This window comes from Aphelocoma coerulescens, chromosome 2, assembly GCF_041296385.1.
Source record: "Aphelocoma coerulescens isolate FSJ_1873_10779 chromosome 2, UR_Acoe_1.0, whole genome shotgun sequence".
In the NCBI taxonomy this organism is placed as follows: Eukaryota; Metazoa; Chordata; class Aves; order Passeriformes; family Corvidae; genus Aphelocoma; species Aphelocoma coerulescens.
The window spans coordinates 66,218,775-66,240,673 of NC_091015.1; the positions used below are offsets into that span (position 1 = coordinate 66,218,775).

General features: G+C 43.7%; 1 protein-coding gene across 1 annotated transcript in view; it reads left to right on the plus strand.

The window, feature by feature from the left end:
* Positions 1–4,598: 4,598 nt before the first annotated feature.
* LOC138105159 (solute carrier family 12 member 7-like) overlaps positions 4,599–21,899 on the plus strand; it is a 54,254-nt gene continuing 36,953 nt past the window's right edge. The window contains exons 1-3 of the mRNA XM_069004840.1: positions 4,599–4,779; positions 5,997–6,168; positions 7,758–7,903. Coding sequence (XP_068860941.1) covers positions 4,599–4,779; positions 5,997–6,168; positions 7,758–7,903 — 499 coding nt within the window. The remainder of the gene's footprint in view (positions 4,780–5,996; positions 6,169–7,757; positions 7,904–21,899) is intronic.

Here is a 21,899-nt window from a genome sequence, read left to right on the forward strand (position 1 = left end):
TATTAAGGCATTTTTGGAACAAATAATTCCACGATACGGCATTGTAGAAGCAATAGACTCAGATAGGGGAACTCATTTTACAGGAAAGATCCTTCAAGGGGTTTTGGCTTCTTTAGGAATACAATGGAACCTCCATAGGCCCTGGCACCCCCAGAGCTCGGCTCGGGTAGAAAACAATGAAGAGAGAAATAAACACCTTTTGAAGCTGGTAATAGAAACCAAGATGCCATGGGTAGGGCTTTGGCCATTGGCTTTGGCGAGTATGAGGGCCCGACTTAGAAGAGAGATTCGGTTATCTCCTTTGCAGTTGTTGTTATGAATTACCCTGGTAAATCTCAACCTAGTTGGGGGGTAGAGGTAAGTGATGTATATTTAAAACCATCTGTGGCCAGGATGCTGCTTCTTGTGAAACCCCTTCAACAGGAAGCTCAGCTGGCACAAGCCCCGCCTTTGGACTTTGCTGCTTGTAACATCCAACCAGGAGATTGAGTCCTAGTTAAGGAGTAGAAAGAAGCGCCAGTGGCAGTGAAATGGCGTGGCCCATTCCAAGCGTCACTGACGACAGAAACAGCCATCAAGACAGCTGAACACTTGGGTCAAGGTCTCTGAAGCCTCGGAGATTTGGACATCTCAGCTGGAGGAGAAGGCTGGGAGGCTGTAACTGACACTCTGCAAGAGTGGGCCGGAGCAGTAGCCAGTGCTTCGACATCCATGGAAGCCCTGCGTGCCTACCCACAAACCATCTGCTGAAATAGTCTCTGTGGGCATCCCTCCTCTAGAATCTCCACTCACTGGGGGGCTAATACTTGCTGGATTATTTTATGTTAAGTAGTTTCTGTGTCTTCAATTGCCACAGGTGGTGCAGAAGACAATGGGAAAATTAGACTAGCTAATTAGATCACATTATTAAAATATTTTCCTTAATAGTTCTACTTTTATATGGTCAGCTAAGTTTAGGCCAGGAGTGGGAGAATCAATTTGCGGCCTTAGGAGAAGAAGTAGCAAAAGTTTTTAACCTTAGCAATTGCTGGCTCTGTGGAGGGCCAGGAGGATCTGAAGAGTGGCTATGGTTGGCTAGCCCAGCTGAACCTAAGTGGTGGGTCAACACCCGACGTGACGTCCATAATAGGACGGGACTTTGGGCCAAAGAAGGAAGTCTATGGCTGGCTCTGGATACCCACTCCCTGAAATGCTGTAACTTTGCCTATGCAATAAGCAGCTTTCAAGAGAGCCGCCTGACGTCCAGACATGCTTCGTGAAACTTTCTCCTATACAGATCAAATAAAAAGAGGAGGGATTAAAAGGAATGAGATGGATGAGTCTTTGCAAACAGACTGTATGAATCTGCCTGTAGACAAGGCTAGGAACTTATGGGTAGTGAAGTAACAGAAGAAACTATTAGTTCTCTAGAACTGTTACTAATCATCAGAGACTGTTGATTAATCAAGGCCGTGTTAAATTCCTGAGCCTAGAGCAAGGCAACAAAGACTTAATAGAATTAGGAATGGTTTCTTTTTCTTTCTTTTTGATGCCAAAAGAGGGGTGCATATTAGAGGCGGGCATAGAGTAGGCAGTTCGGGAAGTCTGTACCTCCCGAATACCTCAGCCAGTGGGAAAAAGGAAGAGGGCGTTTTGGCCAGGTACTTGGCATCAAAAGGGGGCTGTATCCCACAACTGTTTGAGAGACCCCATGGGAAAAGCCCCATGGACTCTCCCTGTAGTCGAAGAATGTTGCAGGACTCTTCTGTCTCCTTTTCGGACATAAACCTGAGGCATTGTGGATTAATTTTTCCTAACGGCAGCGACCTGCTGCGTGGTCTCCGTGCGCCTCCCCAGCCCCCCGGGAGGTGTAAAATAGTTCCCGGCGGCTCCCAGCGCACGTTACAGATGGCTGCACAGCCCTGGGGCTGCCTGCGGGCTGCAGAGCCACCTCGCCACCAGCGCGGCCAGGGCCGGGGCCCTTCTCGACAGCAAATAGCTCCGGGAGTGTGTACTACTCCAAAAGCATATTTTGAATCAGTCCAAATGTTGATAGGTTTTCCTTCAGCTGATACTAAGGCTCCAGTTAGGGCTATTATTTCAGCCTTATGAGCTGATGTCCGCACAGGTAACAGATTTGCTTCAATGACAACGTCTGTGCTTGTAATTGCATGGCCAGCAAACGGCTTACCATTCTTGACATAGCTGCTTTCATCAGTGAACCAGTTGTCTGTGTTTTCTAGTGGAGAGTCCTTCAAGTCTGGGCAGCTAAACTGCCTCCATGGTTTCAATGCAGTCATGCTGTACAGGCTCCTCAGCGGCCTTGCCTTGGAGTTAAGCTGCTGGATTGAAGATGTTAGTTACTTGGATACTCACATCCTCTGTTTCTGTTAGGACAGCTTGGTGTTTGAGAAAGTGAGATGGGGTCAACCAGTGATTTCCTTTCTGTGTGAGCACTGCTGACTTTGTATGTGAGACAAAAACGGTTATCTGCTGGCCCATTGTGAACTTGAGGGCTTCCTCTATGTTCAGGGTCCCAGCTGCCACTGCACACAGGCAGGCGGACTGTCTTTGGCTGACCACATCCAGCTGCTTGGAGAAATAAGCCACTGGCCTTTTGTACGGTCCTAGCTTCTGTGCCAAAAGTCCCAACACCGGTCCTTGCCTTTCATGTGAAAACAACAGAAAAGATTTAATGACATCCAGTATGCCCAATGTCAGAGCTTGCATTAACTCACGTTTCAAAGTTACAAATGCATTATTAGTCTCTGGTGTCCAGTATAGGTGGGTCCCCTCAGTTTCTTTTAGGGGAGTTTCACAATTAGTCCATAGCTGTAGATCCATAACTTACACTGTCTTGTCATTCCCAGAAAAGTTCTTAGTTTTGGTTTTTTTTATTGTAGTTGTCTGGGGCATCTGACAAATTGTCTCTTTCTTGTTATTTTCCAAGGCTCTCTCTCCTCCTGCCAGTTCATATTTTACTTTTTGGAGGACTAGCTGAGCCTTTTCAGGGGAGAGCCTATATCCACTTAGTCCCAGAACATTTAAAAGACTTACAGCTCATTCTTTGCAGTCTTCATGGGTTCTTGTTGTTATTAGTAGGTCATCAATGTACTGCAGAAGTGTACCTTCCCAGAGTGGCGGTGTCCAGGCTTCCAGTTCTTTAGCTAATGATCTCCAATTCTTGTGGGGCTATTTTTGGAATCCTTGTGGCAATAGGGTCCATGTAAGCTGGCTTTTTTCCCTGTTTTGGGGTTTTTCCCATTCAAAGGCATAAATTTCCTGACTGCTTTCAACTAATGGCAGACAAAAGAAAGCACCTTTTAAATCTAGAACTGAAAACCACACCCAGTCACTTTGTAATTTTGTAAGTAAAGTGCAAAGATTGGCTAGTACAGGATACAGTGTTCTTGATATTGTATTTATCATTCTCAGGTCTTGAGCTAATTGATAATTTCCATTTGGCTTTTGTATTGGTAGAATTGGGGTATTGTAGGGAGACCTAGACTCTCTTAACAACTCTTGATCAATAAATGTGGCAATTACTGGTTTTATTTCTACTGGTGCTTCATGCTTGAGAGGATATTGCTTAACTGACTCTGGTTGTGCCCCTTCCAGGCGTTCAATAATCAGTGGGGAAGCCCATTTTGATTTCTTTGGAATTTCAACATCTCCTACTTGATCTGTTATTTCATTACCTATGGGTATTTCTCCTCTTTCAGCCTTGTTTGTTTGTTTGTTTGTTTTCCTAGGCCTGAGATGATTAAGGAATGGGTTTTCTTTTTATCCAATCTTAGTGGTTTAACTTAAACTTTCAAGTCTTAGTCAGGTATCTTCGGGGAGGCTTCTTTGGTTGTAGCTCCTTTAGACAGTTTTTGTTACATTAATATTTTTACTCTGCTGGATAATTTTATCCATTATGAAGGATTAGTTTTTAGGATACAAATCAACACACAAAACATTTCCATACAAAATGTTCTCATGCAAACATATCTTTACATCAGGGCTATGCTCTGTTTTCTAGGAGACAGATTACAGCACTGTTGTAATGTAATCTTGACACACACTAGAAACTGGGGCTTTACTGTTGGTGGGATTAAAAAGAAATTAATTCTCTTTCAAAATTAGTTCCATTAATCCAAGTAGCCTTTTTTTTTTCTTTGAATTTTAGTGACTAAATTGCCTTCATCACATTCTGCACCCCCGTCTGAGATTGCAGAATGTGCTATAAATAGGTGGAGTGAGGCAAAGATAAAATACCTTCTTAAGACATATGGCATGAGATTGAGCAGCACTTTAGTTTGAGAGCTGGTAGAGGGCTTTTCTGCATTTTATTCATGTCCTATTTGCAGTCTATGGCTGCAAAAACCCCTCCTGGTTTAGGAAGGGGGATTTAATAATTCCTTATGTAGCATTTGCTTGTGTTTTGTCAACATTCTTTAATTCACTAAATAGTAAATAAAAAAAATAGCTGAATTATAATAATTTTGAAGTCTTCTGAGGCAGAACTGGGAAGGTTAGAACATATTTGTATGATTTCAAATATGTATAAATTCTTAAATTACAAATGTTAAGAAACTGACAATGCAGTGGTACGTAGCGCTTAGAAGCAAAGGGGCATGGCCCACGCAAGTTTTGACAGAAGCAGTGCACTGCAGCCCTTCGCTGCTGGGCACAGTGCTTGGGGCGAGAAGCAGATGACCATCCGCCTCCGGGAGAATGAAGGTACAGCGTGTTCGAAAAGGCAAAGAACGAAGCTGCAGAGCGCCAGGCTCGCGTGCTCGTCGTACAGGCTGCAAGGTAAGCGTGGCTGCCACTCTCCTGCCTGCAGAATTCACGTTATAGCCTTGGGAAGGAGGAAGTTCCACGGCAGTTACCCGTGCTGCTGCTGCTGTCCAGTCCTCTTGCAGCTCTCTGTGGAAGCAATTGCACTTCCCTTCAGTCTCCGAGTTTCGGAGAACACGATGGTAGCGTGCAGTGGAGGAGGGAAGAACAGAGTGTACCGGTGAGTCTGGGGGTGCTTACGTGCGGAAGGCGAAGGTGCAGCCCAGCACTGGCTTCTACTTCTCAGGCCGTTCTCCAGGACAGCAGCTGCTGGAGGCTGCCAAGGGAGCTGCGAGAGTGAAAGCAAGGCGGGTGTCTGTCTTAGAAGAAAGTCACGGAGCCACAGTGTGATTTGAGATTTCCGAAGGCTGCTTGGAGAGGCGTGCTTTAGGAAAGCCTTCTGCTTTGACGCCTGCTCCTGGGTGAGCTCTAGCTGCAGGGACTCTGCAATGCTGAACAACTAGGAAAGTGCCTATGTCCATGCTGTGGGATGAAGAGTTACGGCTGTGCCTTCCTTTCTGGAGCAGTGAGAATGCTCTCAGCTGACTCGGATTGTGAACGAGCCCTTGCTGGACTTGGGCAATTCGGTGCACTGCACACGCAAGCCCGGTGCTCTGCGGCTTCATTCTTTGCCTTAAGTAGTCTGGACTGAAGAGAAGCCCAGCGACGGCAGTGAACTTTGCTGCCTTTCCGCATGTATGCTGCACCCACCCACGGTGCACCGTGCACGGTTTCTTTGCTCAGCTCGAGCTACAAGGACACCCTTTCCTTTTCGCTGGACTTCTGCAATTCGGTGCGCTGCACACACAAGCCCGGTGCTCTGCGGCTTCGTTCTTTGCCTTGCTTTGTGTGGACGCAAGAGAAGCCCAGCCACGGCAATCCACTTTGCCGCTTCTCAGCGTGCACACTGCACACAGAGCCACCGTGTGCTGTGCATGGTTTTTCCTCAGCTCAAGGTCCAGGGATAAAGCCTTTTGGTTTCGCAGAGTGCACGCTGTCCGTGTAGCTCTTGCTCAGCGAACTTTGCCCGGGGAGAAGCCCTTGCTTGGAGGAGTCTTTCAAAGTGCAAGACGTTTAACGCAGCAGCCACAGGCTGGGCCACGAGCAGGGGTGGTGAAGAGCATGCTTTTGTGCTGGCACCTTCTTCTGTGCGAGACGTCCATTGGGATCTTTGCTCCTTGCGAGACTTGCAGTGCACGCCGTGGTGCTTGGAGCTGCCGCCAGGACTGGGCAGACAGCACCGCCATCTGACAGCGCTTTGCAGCTTCGTAAAGGAAAGAGGACTGGCCCTGGCAGGTGGTGCAAGGGCAAGTTGCCACGAGTGTTCGGCACGGTTCTCTGTCCGAGACATGTCAGGAAACTTCGGTATAGATAGTGTCAGAAAGTGCGACAGAGTATAGTGTGGTACGATGGACTGTGAAGGAATGCGCAGTGCATCGGCATGTTTCGACAGACACATTTTGTTTTTTCTGACACATTTTTTTTTGTGAAGCGGTGACCATATCAGGCTCTGAGAATATGCCAAGGCATTTGGCTTAGAATCAAAGTTCGTAGATTCAGGGCTTGCTCCAAAGATGAAAAGCTGAGAGGAAAACCCAAGGAGGCTTGTTAGCTAATGCTTTCTGCCTTGGCGTGTTTTGCTTTTCCAAGTGGAAATGTGCCATTTTGCTGTGGTCTCTGCGGCATTGAGATGACGTGTGGTGCAGCAGAAAAGGGAGAATCACCTGCGCGCCTTGCAGAGTCCGTAGGACTTATTGCGTGGATGCAGCTGCTGAATGTTTTAAGCTTTTGGGGATTTGCGAGAGTGAGAGACTGCACTGGTAACTAGAGCTTGAGGGAATGTCGGGGTCCCTCCCCCGCCATGTAGCCCTGGGAAGAGGGGCCCTGAGGGCACAGACACACGGAGTTTCCCTGCCCCTGGTCAGCCTCGTTCCCCAGTGGTTGGTTTGTGTTTCCCTGCACGGGCAAAAGGAGCTCGGGTCCTGACTGTAGCAGTTCCTCGGCAGAGCCCGGCCATGCGGCTGGGGAAATAAACATCTCTGAAACATCTAGCAAGAATCTGTCCATATATATGTTTCTTTTCCACGGGACTCCTGGTTTGATATAGGCGTGTTGCAGTATCCCCACTGTAACAAGGGAAGGCACTGGTTTCCAGGCTGGGTGAAGCCGCTCAGCAGGTGCCAGGTAAGGCTTGAGCAAGGAAAATCATTCTCAGCTGACAGCACCGCCAGTCCTACGAGAGACTGGTGCTATGCGCTTTCCGTCACAGCTCTACCTACTATGGCCTTTGGGCACTCTGGCAGCCTGAATCTAAACTGAAGAGTTTCCAGCCACGGCTCACACAGAGAAATGGAGAGAGGGAGAGAGAGAGAGTGTGTTCACTGACCTTACTCTCTTCCTGACATTTAAAAACTTCCATTGGCACCACAAAGAGGTGCCACTCACTGTCCTTTTAACAATCTGGAAACCTCACACGTAGTGTGATGGTCTGGACTTTAAAGCACTCAGTTTTTAACCTCAGTCTTGCAGAGGTCCAGCTTGTGGCGCTTTGCTGGAAAGTTTGGAGACAAGAGCACTAGTGCAGTGACCGTTTCTGTGCTGGCGCGTTTCTCTAAGTGAGAGCCAGACGGCCACTTCGGACTGCGTGAGACTGAAAGGGTATTGGGTTCTCATACATAGCCGAGGGGAAAAGTGAAGTGCAGAACTCACCCAGGGTGAGTGCAGAATACAGGCTACGAAGGGCAAGGTGAATGCCGTCGGTGGGCTTCTGTTCTTAGCCCTGTTGCTTGGGAGCAGCTGGCAGTGGTTCTAAGGTTTGGAACTGGTCTCTGCGAGAGTGAAAAAATGGGACGGTCCATACCGCTTGGAGGGAACGTGCCTTCAAACAAAAGGCTGCTGTGAGAAGGGGTAACAGAAGAAGTTCTTCTCTCCTGGAGCCTTTCTCTGTGACACAGGGACACTGTAACCACTGCTGGACTGAAAGTGCAGGAACAGTACAGAGAGCTGACAGACAATGAGCGTGTAGAGCACCATGGTGTGAGTACAGGTCGTGGGCTGCAAGAGGAGTGTGACTGCTACCTGAATGCGGTCCGAATGCAAGGTATCAATTTTATTAGCTTTAAAATTGTGTTTTGAGTTTTTTTTCAAGTATTGTAGAAAGAAAAGGATCTTGTTAAAGCAGTTTTCACTCACTGCAGAAACACAGAGTGTTGCTCCTACTGGGAGAGGGGTCCAAGTTCTCTTATCTCTATATTAGACAGAGTTACCTGGGAGAATCTGTCCTCTTCCAGTGACTGATAGGAAAATGCCAGGTGCTTTGTGCCTTCTGTGTAGCTAGAGCATGCATTTGCCTGTTAACTTGTTCTGAGCAACTGCATAATAATCACATATACAAGTAGGAGTACAAAGCTGTTGGCTTGAGTTTCTGTCAGCTAAAATATTTTACAGCAACACAATAGTTTATAGCAACAAGACAGAAGATGAGATTTAGTTCTGTGCTTATATGGTTTGATGAACAGGTGTTTTAGAAATAAAAAGGAAACAATAAAATTACTTGTGCGTGACTTTAAAGCATGCAAAATGCACAGGACATCACCTAATGTGTCAGGCTCAACAACCATAAACTGACAAGCCATTATGATTTTGAAAGTTTTACAGAAGTTTTAATATTGTATACAAAATCAATGTGTTTCATTTCCTCAATGAAGGAGAGACTCATTGTCTTCAGGAAATGTTACCTTAATCTTAGCAGAAGATAAAATTTATCTGTCAAATTCCTCTTGTATAAATGAAACTGTTCAAATTATACCATTCACTCATATTTAAGACACTAAATTTTGCAAGTAAGAATTTTTTCAGCTGCAAATCATGACCATTTACTGTCCTTACTTGAGACTATACAAGGTGCTTTTTTCTACTGCAGTTGCTGAGCATTTTCAGTTTTGCTAGGTGGACTGTATGACAGTGAGATTATGATGGTACACTCAGCTGAGAAGTGCATAGCTCCAAAGCACTGCCAGAGTTCTAAAATACATGTATGATCACATTCTTTCAATCTCACAGAGAGTAAAAGCTAAACAGAAGAGTGTGCAGGTACAGCTCACAAAGAAATTATTTCAGGACTGTTGACAGTGGCTGGACTACTCTTTTTCCTCACAGCCTGTTATCTACAGAACACACAGCTGCAAATGAGAAGGAAGGCAGAGAACAGGGTGTGTGGTGCAATTCAAGGGGTGTGAGTTAAAAATACAGACAGAATGAGTTTTCTCAGTTGACGTCAATTGTGATGGAGATTTTTACAGGATATTTTTAGGAAGGGCACAAGATCTCTGCGAGATTGAAAGAATATGAAGGTACATAGAGTTTGAAAGGAAAGCTCATTGCCCTGGTGTGCATGGGGCAGTTGCTATCCTCCTCTCTGAATGTAAAATCTAGCAACTGATTTCTCTTTGCTGTGTTTTGTGGAGGGATTGTAATAAAGGCAATGGTTGCTGGGAGTGTGCAAAAAAATGAGGCTGCACACAGCTTTAAAAGAAAAAAGCCTTAGCACTAATATGGGTTTTTACAGGCTGCCTGGAAAAAGGTGATACCCAGCACAATCTTTTTTTGTAATAAGTTCTTATTTTTCTGCAGCAAATGCTGAGCATCTTAAGATTTGCAAGTGGACTCTGTGACAGTGAAAGAATATGATGGTACACTCAGACAGGAATCAAAGTGCATAGCTTCAGTGTGTGCTCTGTAATGGACCACTCTTCTTTCTTCTGCTGCTGATGGGAAGGCAAGAGATAGAACATCCTGTCTCTGAGTCCATGCTGTTACTCCCCTTGCCAGCAGGCAGCTGGGATTCCTCTGCAAAGGTATTTACATACAGAAATCACTTGAGCAGTGTATTGTGGAAGCATAAGCTCCAATGGATGTGATTTAGAACCTGTTATTTTTTGTCAATCATGACAAAGTAAAAACGGCCATTCCTCACTTTATTGAAATTCTCCTAAAATAGTAGTTGGTATGTCCAATTTATATCACAGGAGGACACAGCGGGAAAAAAGTTCACACTAAAAGGAGTACTCCAAACTAGGCAAGTGGGCACAGGCATCTCCCAATTTAATTAAGTATACCCAACACCACTTAGTGGTGAAAGCTGAGTCACCACTGACAGAAATGAGAAATTTGAATACCAGCCTTTTGTAGTTTTTAACCTTCTGAACAAGAACTAGGTCTAGCCTGTTTGTCCTCACTTGCCAAATACCACTGAAGTGCCTTTACTATTAGAAAGTACCTCTACCAAGCAAAAGAAGCCCAAGACGGCTCAATCTCTCGGCTGGCAGAACCAGAGCTGACATAGCTTGGAGCTGCATTTAAACAAATGATTCAGATTATCTGTCTGCCCTCCAGAGAACAGTGATCTCTTGGCTCATTTATATAGACTTGGGCTATAATCAAATGCAACAGATGTAGAAAAATTGAAAACTGACAGCAACTGAAACATAACTATTATTTTTCCTTTTCATCCACCAGTTATAAAACTATTCAACTTGTGCACTTACACAACAGAACACAGTAAGTAAGTAATAAAGTCTTTTATTCAGAACAGATTAATGTGTCTTTCCAAGAGAGTCACAATTTCAACTTAAAAAGTCAGCATTACCAATTCACCTTTCCTGAAGAGGAAATCCTTGTTGTTTATCAAATGTCAACTGCAAAATGTGTAAATAAAATAAACAAACAATCCACGCCAAAACCCACACCACAGAAGCTCTATTTAGATTTACATATTAAAAACCACATCTTCATAGATGACAACTCTATCAGTTTATACTTCAGGTGCTTCTCCTCCAGGAACCAGCTATAAAAGAATAAGACAATTTTACATTAGTGCCATAGATTTGAGCTTTACAAACTCCATACATTCTTGCTTTACAACACTTTAGGAGATGAAGACTAGAGTGGACCACAGAACTGGGTTTTAGATTCAGCATTATCTTCTTATCACAACAGAGGAAGTCAGCCACTTCCAGAGAAGCACATACCAAAAAGAATCTTCAAAATACAGAGGAAGTTTAACAAAACACAAAGGAGATCCTAGGAAACACACATTTTTGTTTTTCTCTTTGCTATTCACTCCAAGGATACAATTATATCTGGAAATACCACAGATAATTTTCAAAACAACAAAGAACACATTTCCTTTCACAAAGAATTTCTCCTACTGCTGATTCTTCCCCAAACTTGCTATACTGAGAAGCTGGTTTCCTCTTTCCAACTTCTGTTGTAAAGCAGGGCCCAAAAACTAAGAGCCTGAACCCTTCTACAGGCAGCAGGCAGTAAGCACAAACTTTTCCAGTGAAGAAAGTAAAGAACTGAACAGAAATACAAAAGAAAAACAATGAATAAGGGAAAAAAAGATAACCATTCCTTTTACTGATACGTTTTTAATAATCAGCTGAACATTTTGAGGCAAAGATTTGCTACTTTTGGGACCAAAGTAAGAAAAAGTCTAATGCAATTTTACCCCACACAAGAAACCGGAACATGCACTATCCTTCATGGATGGGGAACAATAAACAAAGCAGAAAATGGCTCAGAAATTAAGTCAAGATGGCACTTGCTCAGACACACTGTGTAGAGGTACAAGATAGGTAAGAGAACAAAATCATTTGCACAGAGCTGACTTTGACTCAAGACAGTTTTCTTCTGCCCACAAATCAGGAATGCTGTTATTTAGGAAGTCCAGACTTTAAGCCATCTATGCAAACAAGAAAAAAACTACTGTGGTTTTGCTTCTGTGGCATTTAGGAAATTGCAGAATTCAGCAATTGCAAAATTGCAATATTTAATTACTATTTCAGTATTGATCTACATACAGCAGCACATGATAAACTAAAAATCATAATGCTTCTGATTTGGTATAATCAACAGAACTTTAGTTTTTTTATTTTTTCAGAGTATGTAGAGATTCAGCTCTCTGGGTATCACATGGTATCATAATCACCAAATGACTTGACAAGCTTGTAAGCACCCAAACTGCTACAAACACATTTATACATAAGATAACAAATGAAATGTAGATGTATTCCATCTACATACTTATGCAGGCAAACAGCAGTTAGAAGCTGCTGTATGAAGCACCCGAGTGGCTGAGATCAGTGATTCCCTGCACATCTGAAAACCTGAAAAACATTCAATAAAATGAAATTAGGGCTATGCTCCTTTCTTTTTTCCCTTTTTTTTTTTTTTTTTTTTTTTTTTTTAACTGTAAAATCTACCAAGTAAGGCAACAAGGTCAGTTTTCAGGATAATTCATAGAATCATATGCCCTGGAAGCTACTTGAAAATAGCTTATGTAACAAAACTGTCTGGAAAGCTCATCTTGAAGTAGTTGAACTCAGTTACTGTTCAATTTACAGGTACAGAAAATGAATGCACAGTCTTTTAACAGTGATGACTTAACTTTGTTATGTTATTTCCATTTAGTAAAATCTTGACTAGCTTTGTTATTCTTCTGCCCTCAGGTGATATTCACTGAAGTAGCATTAGAAAAAGTAAGAACACATAATCAGGTACAAAGATCCCAGTTTGTATTACAGAAGTAAAACAAATCTCTAAGATCACAGCTATTGGAACTAACAAATAAATTAGCCATACTGCAGCATAATCTTGATAAATGGACCACCTGAGTAAAAAAAAGCTTACCTAGCAACTAAAAAGCACTTTTTGTCTCAGTACGCAAACATACAGATTCACCCGCTAAATCCTGGAAATTTCTTGAATACCAGTGGTACACAAAATATGTTTTCAATAGCAACACGTCTTACCAAGGTAATACTCTTTAAGTCTGCTACCTTTTAAATCTTTGCCTAGACTTTAAGGGAAGTTTCAAAAGCAAACAAACTGCTGGAAAATTCAACACATAACCCATGCAAAATCAAGGCTACAAATTAGGAACCTGATTACACATATAAATCATGCAACAAGTACTCTGTGGCATGGCTGAAGAGATCCCCCTCTGTAATTTATGTCCAAAGCATAAACTATTCAGCTAGTAAGTATTCAAAAAATATAAGTCCACCTTTCTTATAGGTCTTACACAATCATTTTCCTCAGCAAACCAAGCATTAAATAGCATCAAGAGGCAGAAGTAATACTTAAAATTCTGTAACATCTTCTAATACAATATCTGAAAATCCAGTTCTGGGGAAAATAAGGCCCAGCACTTTAAAGTAAAAACATTTAGTTATTTTAGTTTTACACTGCACTGTGAATTTTTCCATAAAATAAAAATATCAGAAAATTACAACTAAGCCATACAAAAAGCTTCTAGCTAATGTACTCAAATATGTCAAAGGCATTTAGTGAATTGAGCCAAAGCATAAAGTGGATGGCTTTAACTCTTTCCATCAAAGGTTACTGACAAAATCATCAGATCCTAGGAGTGTTCCAAAAATTTTTTTATCACTCATCACAATATGAATGCATGAACTCATGCATTTGTCCACAAGCTCTGTAAACAAAACCAAAAGATGCTTTTTATAGAGTGTACCTATTTTTAGAACAAAAACCTTGACATTGTGATGACAAAAAGTAACTCCCACAGTCACGGGTAAAAAAAATAAAATCAAAAAGACACAAAAAGATATATGTTAAGGAAGAAGTTTCTTTGCACACTCTGCTGCTGCTAGTACGTAGACAAATTTCTCGGACAATGATTTTAACATGAAAGGAACATGTACACTTCAGTGAGAGCACTTACTGTTGCCAGTTTGTGGCTAATGACCACATGGCCAAGTACCAGCACTCAGCCCCAGCCATGGCCAAAGCCACCTTCCTGTCCACTGCCCCTGCCCTATGGCAGGGGCCAGGCGAGGAACCTCCCACTGAGCTTCAGCACCGTTCACACCACCCAAAGGTACCCACACACAGCCTCTTTGTTTTTTCTTCCCCCTTCTCTTCCCTGCCCACCAGACACTGAGTGAGTGTGGGAACATCGCGGTGACACTGGTTACCAAGCGGCAGGAGCTGAGGTGTTGGTGGTCATGTTGGCCACCATACTATATCCAGTCCCATCCAATTGCTGCGCTCCCCAGCAGGCCTGACAAGCAGTATCAGAGCTGTTGCTCCTCCTCTTCCGCCTCTACCCTCTAGCCCCACCCCTGCCCCACCAATGCCCTCTGCCGGCTCAGTTTTTCTTCCTTTTTTCCTCCCTGTTCTCCTCTAGCCAGTACAACCAGTAGTGGAACAGCCCAGCAGCACCAGTGTTAATCATCCCGTCATGTAAGTCACCGTTTTTGTGATGTGGAAGTATTTTATTCGCTGTATGTCATAGCTATTTCCTGTGTGGATTTCCACCCCCCGGGTTTTCTTATTTGTTCACAAGAGTGCTGTTGCATGAAGGCTCTTTGGAAGCCTTTTTGCACAGACAGCTGGCTTGGAGCTGAAAAAACACTGGCTGTTCAAACATGTTTTGCTTGCTTAATGCTGCAGCATTAAATAAAACTGTTATATCAATTTCTTGTGTCGATGTACATTTTGTAACACGGCAGAATCCAGAAGAATTGAATCTGAATAAACTCAAACTTCAAACCAGGAAGGTGTGGTCATGGAGTTGCTTTTTACATCAGGCAACACTTAGAATGTGACACTTTATTGTGCCATAAGTCGAGTCTCTCCTGATGGGAGAGAATTTGCTGAGAGTCCTTGCAAGGCGCTTAAAAGATAAAACGAGACGTCTTCTGTAGTTTCAATGCTTCTAGATAGTTATTTATTAAGTCTTATCAGAGAAACTGAGCCACTAGCATGACCCAGGTACAGCATGGAAGGAGGAAAAGTAGAAGTGAGAGCAATTATCAAGATTTACACAGCCTTTTAAAGACATTTTAACCAATAGTTACTAAAAACGTACATTATTTTTACTTTCTTACCAGTTATTCAGTAACATGACTAGGAACTGCGAATTTTCTATCCAATCAATCCAAACTACTTTTACTGCAAAAGAAGGAGAAGATTTAGAGAACAACAATCCTCCATTTTGATATTTTTTACTCTTATCTATTTACTACAAAGAGAAGCCCAAAACCTCTATAAATTTTTCACCCTGTGACAATCTTACATAGTAGTCTATAACCTAATTCACACCACTGTGTTTTTCTAGCTGTTGTCTGACTGTTGGTAATTTTTTCCAAGGTTTAAAGCTATACCAGTGGTGTCCAGGGGGGTAAAACCCCTTAAAAATAGGCAGAGAAATATTCTCAGCACCCTGGGTTCCTACAGAATGTATTGACCTCTGTCTTGGGTTGGATGATTAGCAGGTTGAGAGAGTGTCTTGGTTTAAAAGACAGGTGTCTGCCAAGGAAGGTGGGAACCTCCCTTGGAATGGAAAATGTGACCCCTTTCCTCCAAATTATTGTAACTTTGAAATTAAGGGGCTTTCAGGCAAAGATATGGGAAAAGGAATAACAGTTCTTTACTAGTATGTATGTGTATAACAAGGCAAGCAAACAACAACAGTGGCAGCAACAACAAACCAAGAAAACCAGAAACCCCAATAAACAGTCTCTTCCTGTTCTTTAAGCCATTTCCCCTTTGCTATAGTTGCGGCCACAGCTGGCAGGGGCGCTGTTGGCTCCCGTCTGGGCAGGGCAGGTGCGATGATTCCCCTGCAGCTGCAGGGGGTGCTCCGGTGCACGATAGGAGACCACGAGGTTAAATGGCAGCTTGGCTGAGCTGGGAAGTCATGGGTGCCAGTTGGTCATGATTGCAGGGTTACCCTGCAGAGGTGGCCCATAAGGGGTCACCCCACACGTTGGCTCTGGACCCTCTCCCAACAGCTGGAAAACAAAAAACCAACCAACCAACCAAACAAAAAATTAAGCAGACTTGCAGTGCAGGAAAACCACAGCAGACCGGGATCTTGGAGTCCAACACACAGGAGTGGCTGCGGCAATGTATCGTGGGCAGAGGGTTTGGCAAGAGCCGGTTCCAATGTTTCGGCACCACACACGCTGGTTCTGAGCGCTGAGTAGTCAGGTGGCAGGGAAGCAGGCAAACAGCCCCTTCCTCCCCTGAACTCAGAAACCACACTCAGCAAAACCCTGGCCAAAACCTGCGGGGTACCCCCCTCACCTTTTTCTTGCCCCCAGCCAGAGCCATTTCAATGGAATGTTGTGACACCTAGCTACATAATTTTTTCCTAATTGCCCCATTTGTCTCTTAGGCAATACCATCACACCCCCACACCCCCACTCCATTGTCCTTCTTCCAGGTAGCAGATGGGGAAAAAAATCACTGAAAGAAACAAACCCAGAACAGAGAATTAGGATAAAAGGGTTAGAATAGTAAGGGTGATGCTGTTGTGGATGTTTGCTACAGGCCACCTAAGCAGGAAGTGTGTGGCAGCTTGGGGCAGCCTCAAAGTCTCAAGCCCTGGTTCTTGTGGGGGACTTTAACTACTCTGACATCTGCTGGAGAAGCAACATAGACAAGCATGAACAGTTTAGGAGGTTCCTGGAAAGCACTGATAACTTCTTGTCACAAGTAGTGGAGATTCCCAGAAGGAATGGTGTGCTGCTTGACCTTATACTAACCAACAAGGAAGGCCTTGATGACATGAAGTTTGCAGGCAGTCTTTGCTGTAGTGACCATGGGATTGTAGAGTTCAGTACTGAACAAAGTAGCAGGAGAGAGAGCAAGATTATGACCACAGACTTCAGGAGAGCTAACTTTAGCATCTTTAGGGATCTTGGAAGAATTCCATGGGAGCAGCCCCTGCAGGGAAGAAGTATCAAGAGAGCTGATTGATATTCAAGGTTCTCTTTCTTCAGGCTCAATGACAATCCCAGTGAGGAAGAAATCAGTCTAAGGGCACACGAAATCTCTGTGGATGTATAAAGAACTACTGTCATGACTAAAGTACAAGAAAGAAATACACAGGAGATGGAAGGGGGGTCAGGCTACTTGCAGTGGATATAGGGCAATGGTCAGAGTAAGTAGAAATGAGGCTAGAAAGGCCAAGGCCCACCTGGAAGTAAATCTGGCCAAGGATGCCCAGAGTCTTTTTCAAATACATCAATAACAAAAGGAAAACAAAGGATCATGTGGGCCCATTATTTAATGGGAAGGGGACCCTGGTAACAGAGGATGCAGAGAAGGAAGAGGTATTGAATGTTTTCTTTGCATCAATATTCACTGATAAGAGCAGCCCTCAGGAATCTCTGACCCAGGAGACCCAGGGTAAATGAATTTTGGGAGAAGCACCTTCCCTTGGTTAAGGAGGATTGGGTCAGAGAATACCTAAACAAAGTCAACATCCACAAGTCCTTGGGCCCTGACAGGATGCATCCTTGAGCGCTAAGAGAGCTGGTGGACATCATAGCCAGGCTGCTCATGATCATCTTTGAAAGGTCATGACGATTAGGAGAGGTGCCTGTGGACTGGAAACGTTCAGTGATAGCAAATGTCACCCCTGTCTTCAAAAAGGGCCAGAAGGAGGACCCAGGACCAGTCAGCTGACCGGCCAGCCAGCCTTGCCTTGATCCCTGCAAAGGTGATGGAGTGCCTCATTCTGAAGGCCATCTTCATCTATGTGGATGACAAGAAGGTGATCAGGGAGTAGTCAGCATGGGTTCACTAAATGTAAGTCATGTTTGACCAACCTGATGACCTTCTACAATGAAACAACCACCTGGCTGGATGAAAGCAGAGCAGCGGATATTGTCTGCCTCAGTTTCAGCAAGACTTTCAACACTGTGTCTCACAACATCCTCATGGGCAAAGTCAAGAAGTGTGGGTTGGAGTGGACAGTGAGGTGGACTGGGAACTGGTTGAATGGCAAATCCTAGATGGTCATGATCCATTGCACAGTCTGGTTGGAGGCCTGTCACCTAGGGTTCTATACTGGGTCTAGTATTGTTTAACTTGTTCATCAATGACTTGGATGAGGGGGCAGATACCTCCTCAGCAAGTTCGCTGATGATACAAAACTGAGAAGTGGATGACACCTCAAAGGGGTGTGTGGGCCTTCAGAGGGACCTCGACATGTTGGAGAGATGGCAGAGAAGAACCTTCTGAATTTCAACAAGGGCAAATGCAGGGTCCTGCACCTGAGGAGGAATAACCCAAACACTAGTACAGGCTGGGTGCTGACCTGCTGGAAAGCAGCTCTGAGAAAAGGACCTAGGGGTCCTGGTGGACAAAAAACTACCCATGAGCCAGCAGTGTGTCCTTGTGGCCAAGAAGGCCAATGGTGTCCTGGGGTACATTAGGAAGAGCTCTGCCAGGAGGCCGACGGAGGTGATCCTGACCCTCTGCTCAGCCCTGGTGAGCCACATCTGGATTATTGTGTCCAGTTCTGGGCTCCTCAGTACAAAAGAGACATGGAGCTCCTGAAGCTCCATGCAGAGATCTACAAGAATGATTAGGGGACTGAAGCATCTCTCTTAGGAGGAATGTGGTGCTGCCTCCAGAGGTGTAACATACACAGGTATCACAGGGCTGCTAACTCAGTTCTTAAATTTGGTTAGTTGCTAAGTGCTAAGTTGCTGTGCTAAGTTGTTAAGTATCTCCTAACACCTGGACCTTCCCAAGTAAAATGCAGCTTCTGAAATCAGCAGATATTGCTGCCCCACTGGACTCCACACAGGAGTCCTTTGCAGAGCAGAGATGTAATGCTGGATGGACTCACTGCAGGGCTGCTGCCACTCCCTTGAGCAGAGGGTTTGTGAAGTGATAGCTGGGATAGTTATAATGGCTGCATGAGTCAGCACAGGCAGGACACTGGAACCACCAGAAAACCTCAGATGGAATGCAAAGAGTGAATCCGTTTTTATTACCATCTGGGACATCCCCAAAACAACACCCAGACAAGAGACATCCAGGGATACAGGTACCTCTGAGTTCAGTTCATGCTAGGGGATCACCAACCCTGCTGTTTTCATCTCTTTGTCAGCGATTTGTGCAGGCGTATTTTATTACTGTGCTTTGAGCTTCTCTGGAGCAGGGCAGTAATGTAGATACAAAAATGCTGCTAGCAAGGATTTTCTTGCTATTTTCTAAGTCCATGAGAGACTTCTCTCTCTCACAGAAGAGGTAGCAGAGTATGTAAACAACCAAGCCACCTGCAACCTTGAAAAAGTCTTGTTTATGGTATAGTAGAAAAATATTTTGACAATGGATGTTTTAGGATTTTAGCCAATCACCCCAAGGGGTGGCTGATCCTTTGTCCAATTAGACTATGAAGAAAAAAGTCTGTAAAAGAGTTTGTGAAATAATTAAATGAATAAATCTTGGTGCACAATTCCTGCATGTTGGATCTTCTCTCCTCCTCCTCCCTATGGCTGCGGGACACGGTGATATACCCTAGGGCCCAGGCCTGTGGTAATATAGTAATCTCAATCATGTGCAGCAGAGCACCACTGAATCTACCAAAGGCCTGTGTTATCTAAACAGAGATGTTCTACTTGTCAAATATAGGAAGCTAAAGAAAGATTTGTATGATACACATCTTTTTCTACACCCCAGCTGCATGTCACTGGAGCATGTCTATAATCCTCTACATCAATCTTCCATTATTATCCCACACTGGATCTGAAAATGACTAGCCGTTCCATTACACCAGCGTAAACTATGTCCCCTTGTTTTTCAAAGCTGATGTTATTTCCATGGTGATCTATTGTCACTGTCCTTCCTAGTCTATGGCTCTGGTTACACTTTAGCCTTCCTTTGGGCTGTGGCTGCTGAAGTCACCCAATTTTGCAATCTTGGGAAAGAGTCCAGATCATTGATTAAAAGTATTAAATGGAACTGACCCCAGGAAGATGAATTATGCCTCTCTGTAGATGACCAAATCTCCACCTTATTCCCAATTCCAGAACTGAGAATATTTGTTTACACTTTTAAAGGCACATCTGTTCTGTGAAGTTGTGATGAAAAGATGATGGTGGTGATCTTTATTTTTCCTTCTCCATCATTTCTAGAATAAATGCTTTCAGTCAGAAATGGTTTCTTTCTGCTTTCTGCTAATGTTTCTGCTGTGTGTTGTGGGAAATTATGCATAGAGCCACTGACTTGTCTTTTTCCATCCTCTGCTTCATTGGACTGAAGGTTTCTCTTGAGCCTGAGATCCATCACACAGCCTCAGTTTTACTTAGAGCTCTTTCTTTGTTGGGATTTTCACAGGCTGAAAGACAACCTTGGTTGTCCTCCTTATTATTTCCATTTTCATTTTGAGCACCAGCTAACCTGCTCCTAAGGAAGCAGAATTATAAGCTTAATGGATGCTTAGTAGAAGTGTAATCCTTTTGTTGTCGTTTTCTGCAGTGCTGTGAGATTATGTGATGAGGTTTATAGAGTCCACAGCATGTCTATTGAAACAAACTGATGTGCTGAATGAGTATTTTTTATACAGGAACACTGCTTCTCTACCTTATCTTGTGAAATTTTCTCTCACAATGTTTCTACCTGAAGGGGGGAGAATAAGGAAGAGAAGTCTCACAGGAGCACGCTTCTGTGAGTCACAGCTCTATTTTTCACACTCAGCAGATTCAAAACTAAAGTTTGTCCTTCCTGCAAGCTTTCTCAGGCTGAAATTGCAGACCTTTCAAGGCTCACTTTCCTTCACTTGATCCTTTTTAGATGCTTCACAGGACATATTATCTTGCAGGCAAATTAGTTTCTCTCTCATCAGAATTGGGTTTGGCCACTGTACACAGAATTTCTCCAAGTACAAAGTCTCTAAGGAGCAAGAGAGCCGATTGTTCTTAATATGCTCAAATACTGACAAGCTTGTGATTTTCCTTCCGCATTTATATGCTTAAAGCTTATGGTTCAGGTCTTGCTGGAGAGGTTTTTTTGTGGAAGAACATAGGCAGAGAAAATATTTGTATCCCAATTTCTCACTAGCTTGACAAGTAAAACCAGTGATTTACAATCAAGCATAATGGGAACGATTTGTAGCAATTCAACGCATTATCAGCATATATCGGTGTGTGGCATCAATGTTAACAGAGATGTTGGGAGGCATAGCAAGAAGAGAGGTGGTTTACATGGTCAGGAAAAGAGATGATGCCTGAAAAGTTCTCTGAAAGGCAGCCTATGCCACACACCACAAGTTTCTCTAACACAGAAAAGAGATGCCTCTTCTTCCTCATGACCTGCCTCTTTTCCTGAGTAAGGAGGTCACTATTTCTTGAGCTTTTACTTCTAGAACGGATCCCTCCCTTTCAGTACCAACTCAGGTCATTCCATGAATCAGCAACAAGTTGTCCCTTCACAGTTTCCTGCCTCAGCTTATGAGCAGCTCTTGCAAGAGCATTGCTGCTGCTGTTCCCTCCAGCTTGAGTCTGTTTACCCTGGATGCAGCTCTGCTGTTTCCAACTGCTACCTTCCGTACAGGCCCTCCACTGGACTTACAAGTACAGCTGTTGTAGGAACCCAGAGTGCAGAGAATATTTCTCTGCCTGTTTTGAAGGGTTTTTACCCCCCTGAACAACACTGTTTTGACCTTCGACCATGGAAAAAATTGCCAACTATTGGACAAGAACTAGAAAATACAGTGGTGTGAATTAGGTGATAGACTACTATGTAAGATTGCCACAGGGTGAAAAACTTAGAGGTTTTGGGCTTCTCTTTGTAGTAAATAGATAAGAGCAAAACCCATCAAAATGGAGGATTGTTGTTGCTCTCTAAACCTTCTTCTTCTACTACTCCATATTCTGCAGTAAAAGTAATTTGGGATGATTGGACAAAAATTCTGCAGTTCCTGGCTGTGTTACTGAATAATTGGTAGAAAAGTGAAAATAATATACATTTTTAGTAACTATTGGTTAAATTATCTTTAAAAAGCTGTGTAAATCTTGATAATTATGCTTTCTCCTGCATTCTCTGCTCTGTGCTCTGGGTCACGCTAGTGACTCTGTTTCTCTGATAAGACTTAATAAACAACTATCTAGCAGCAGTGAAGGCTGAAAGTCTCCGTTTGTCTCTCGAACTAACTCCTGGCAAGGACTTTAAAAACTCTCTCCCATCAGGAGAGATTTGATTTACGGCACGGATCTGTGTCAGCTGTGATGTGAGGTTTGTTTGCACTAACCCAGGAAGTGGGTATA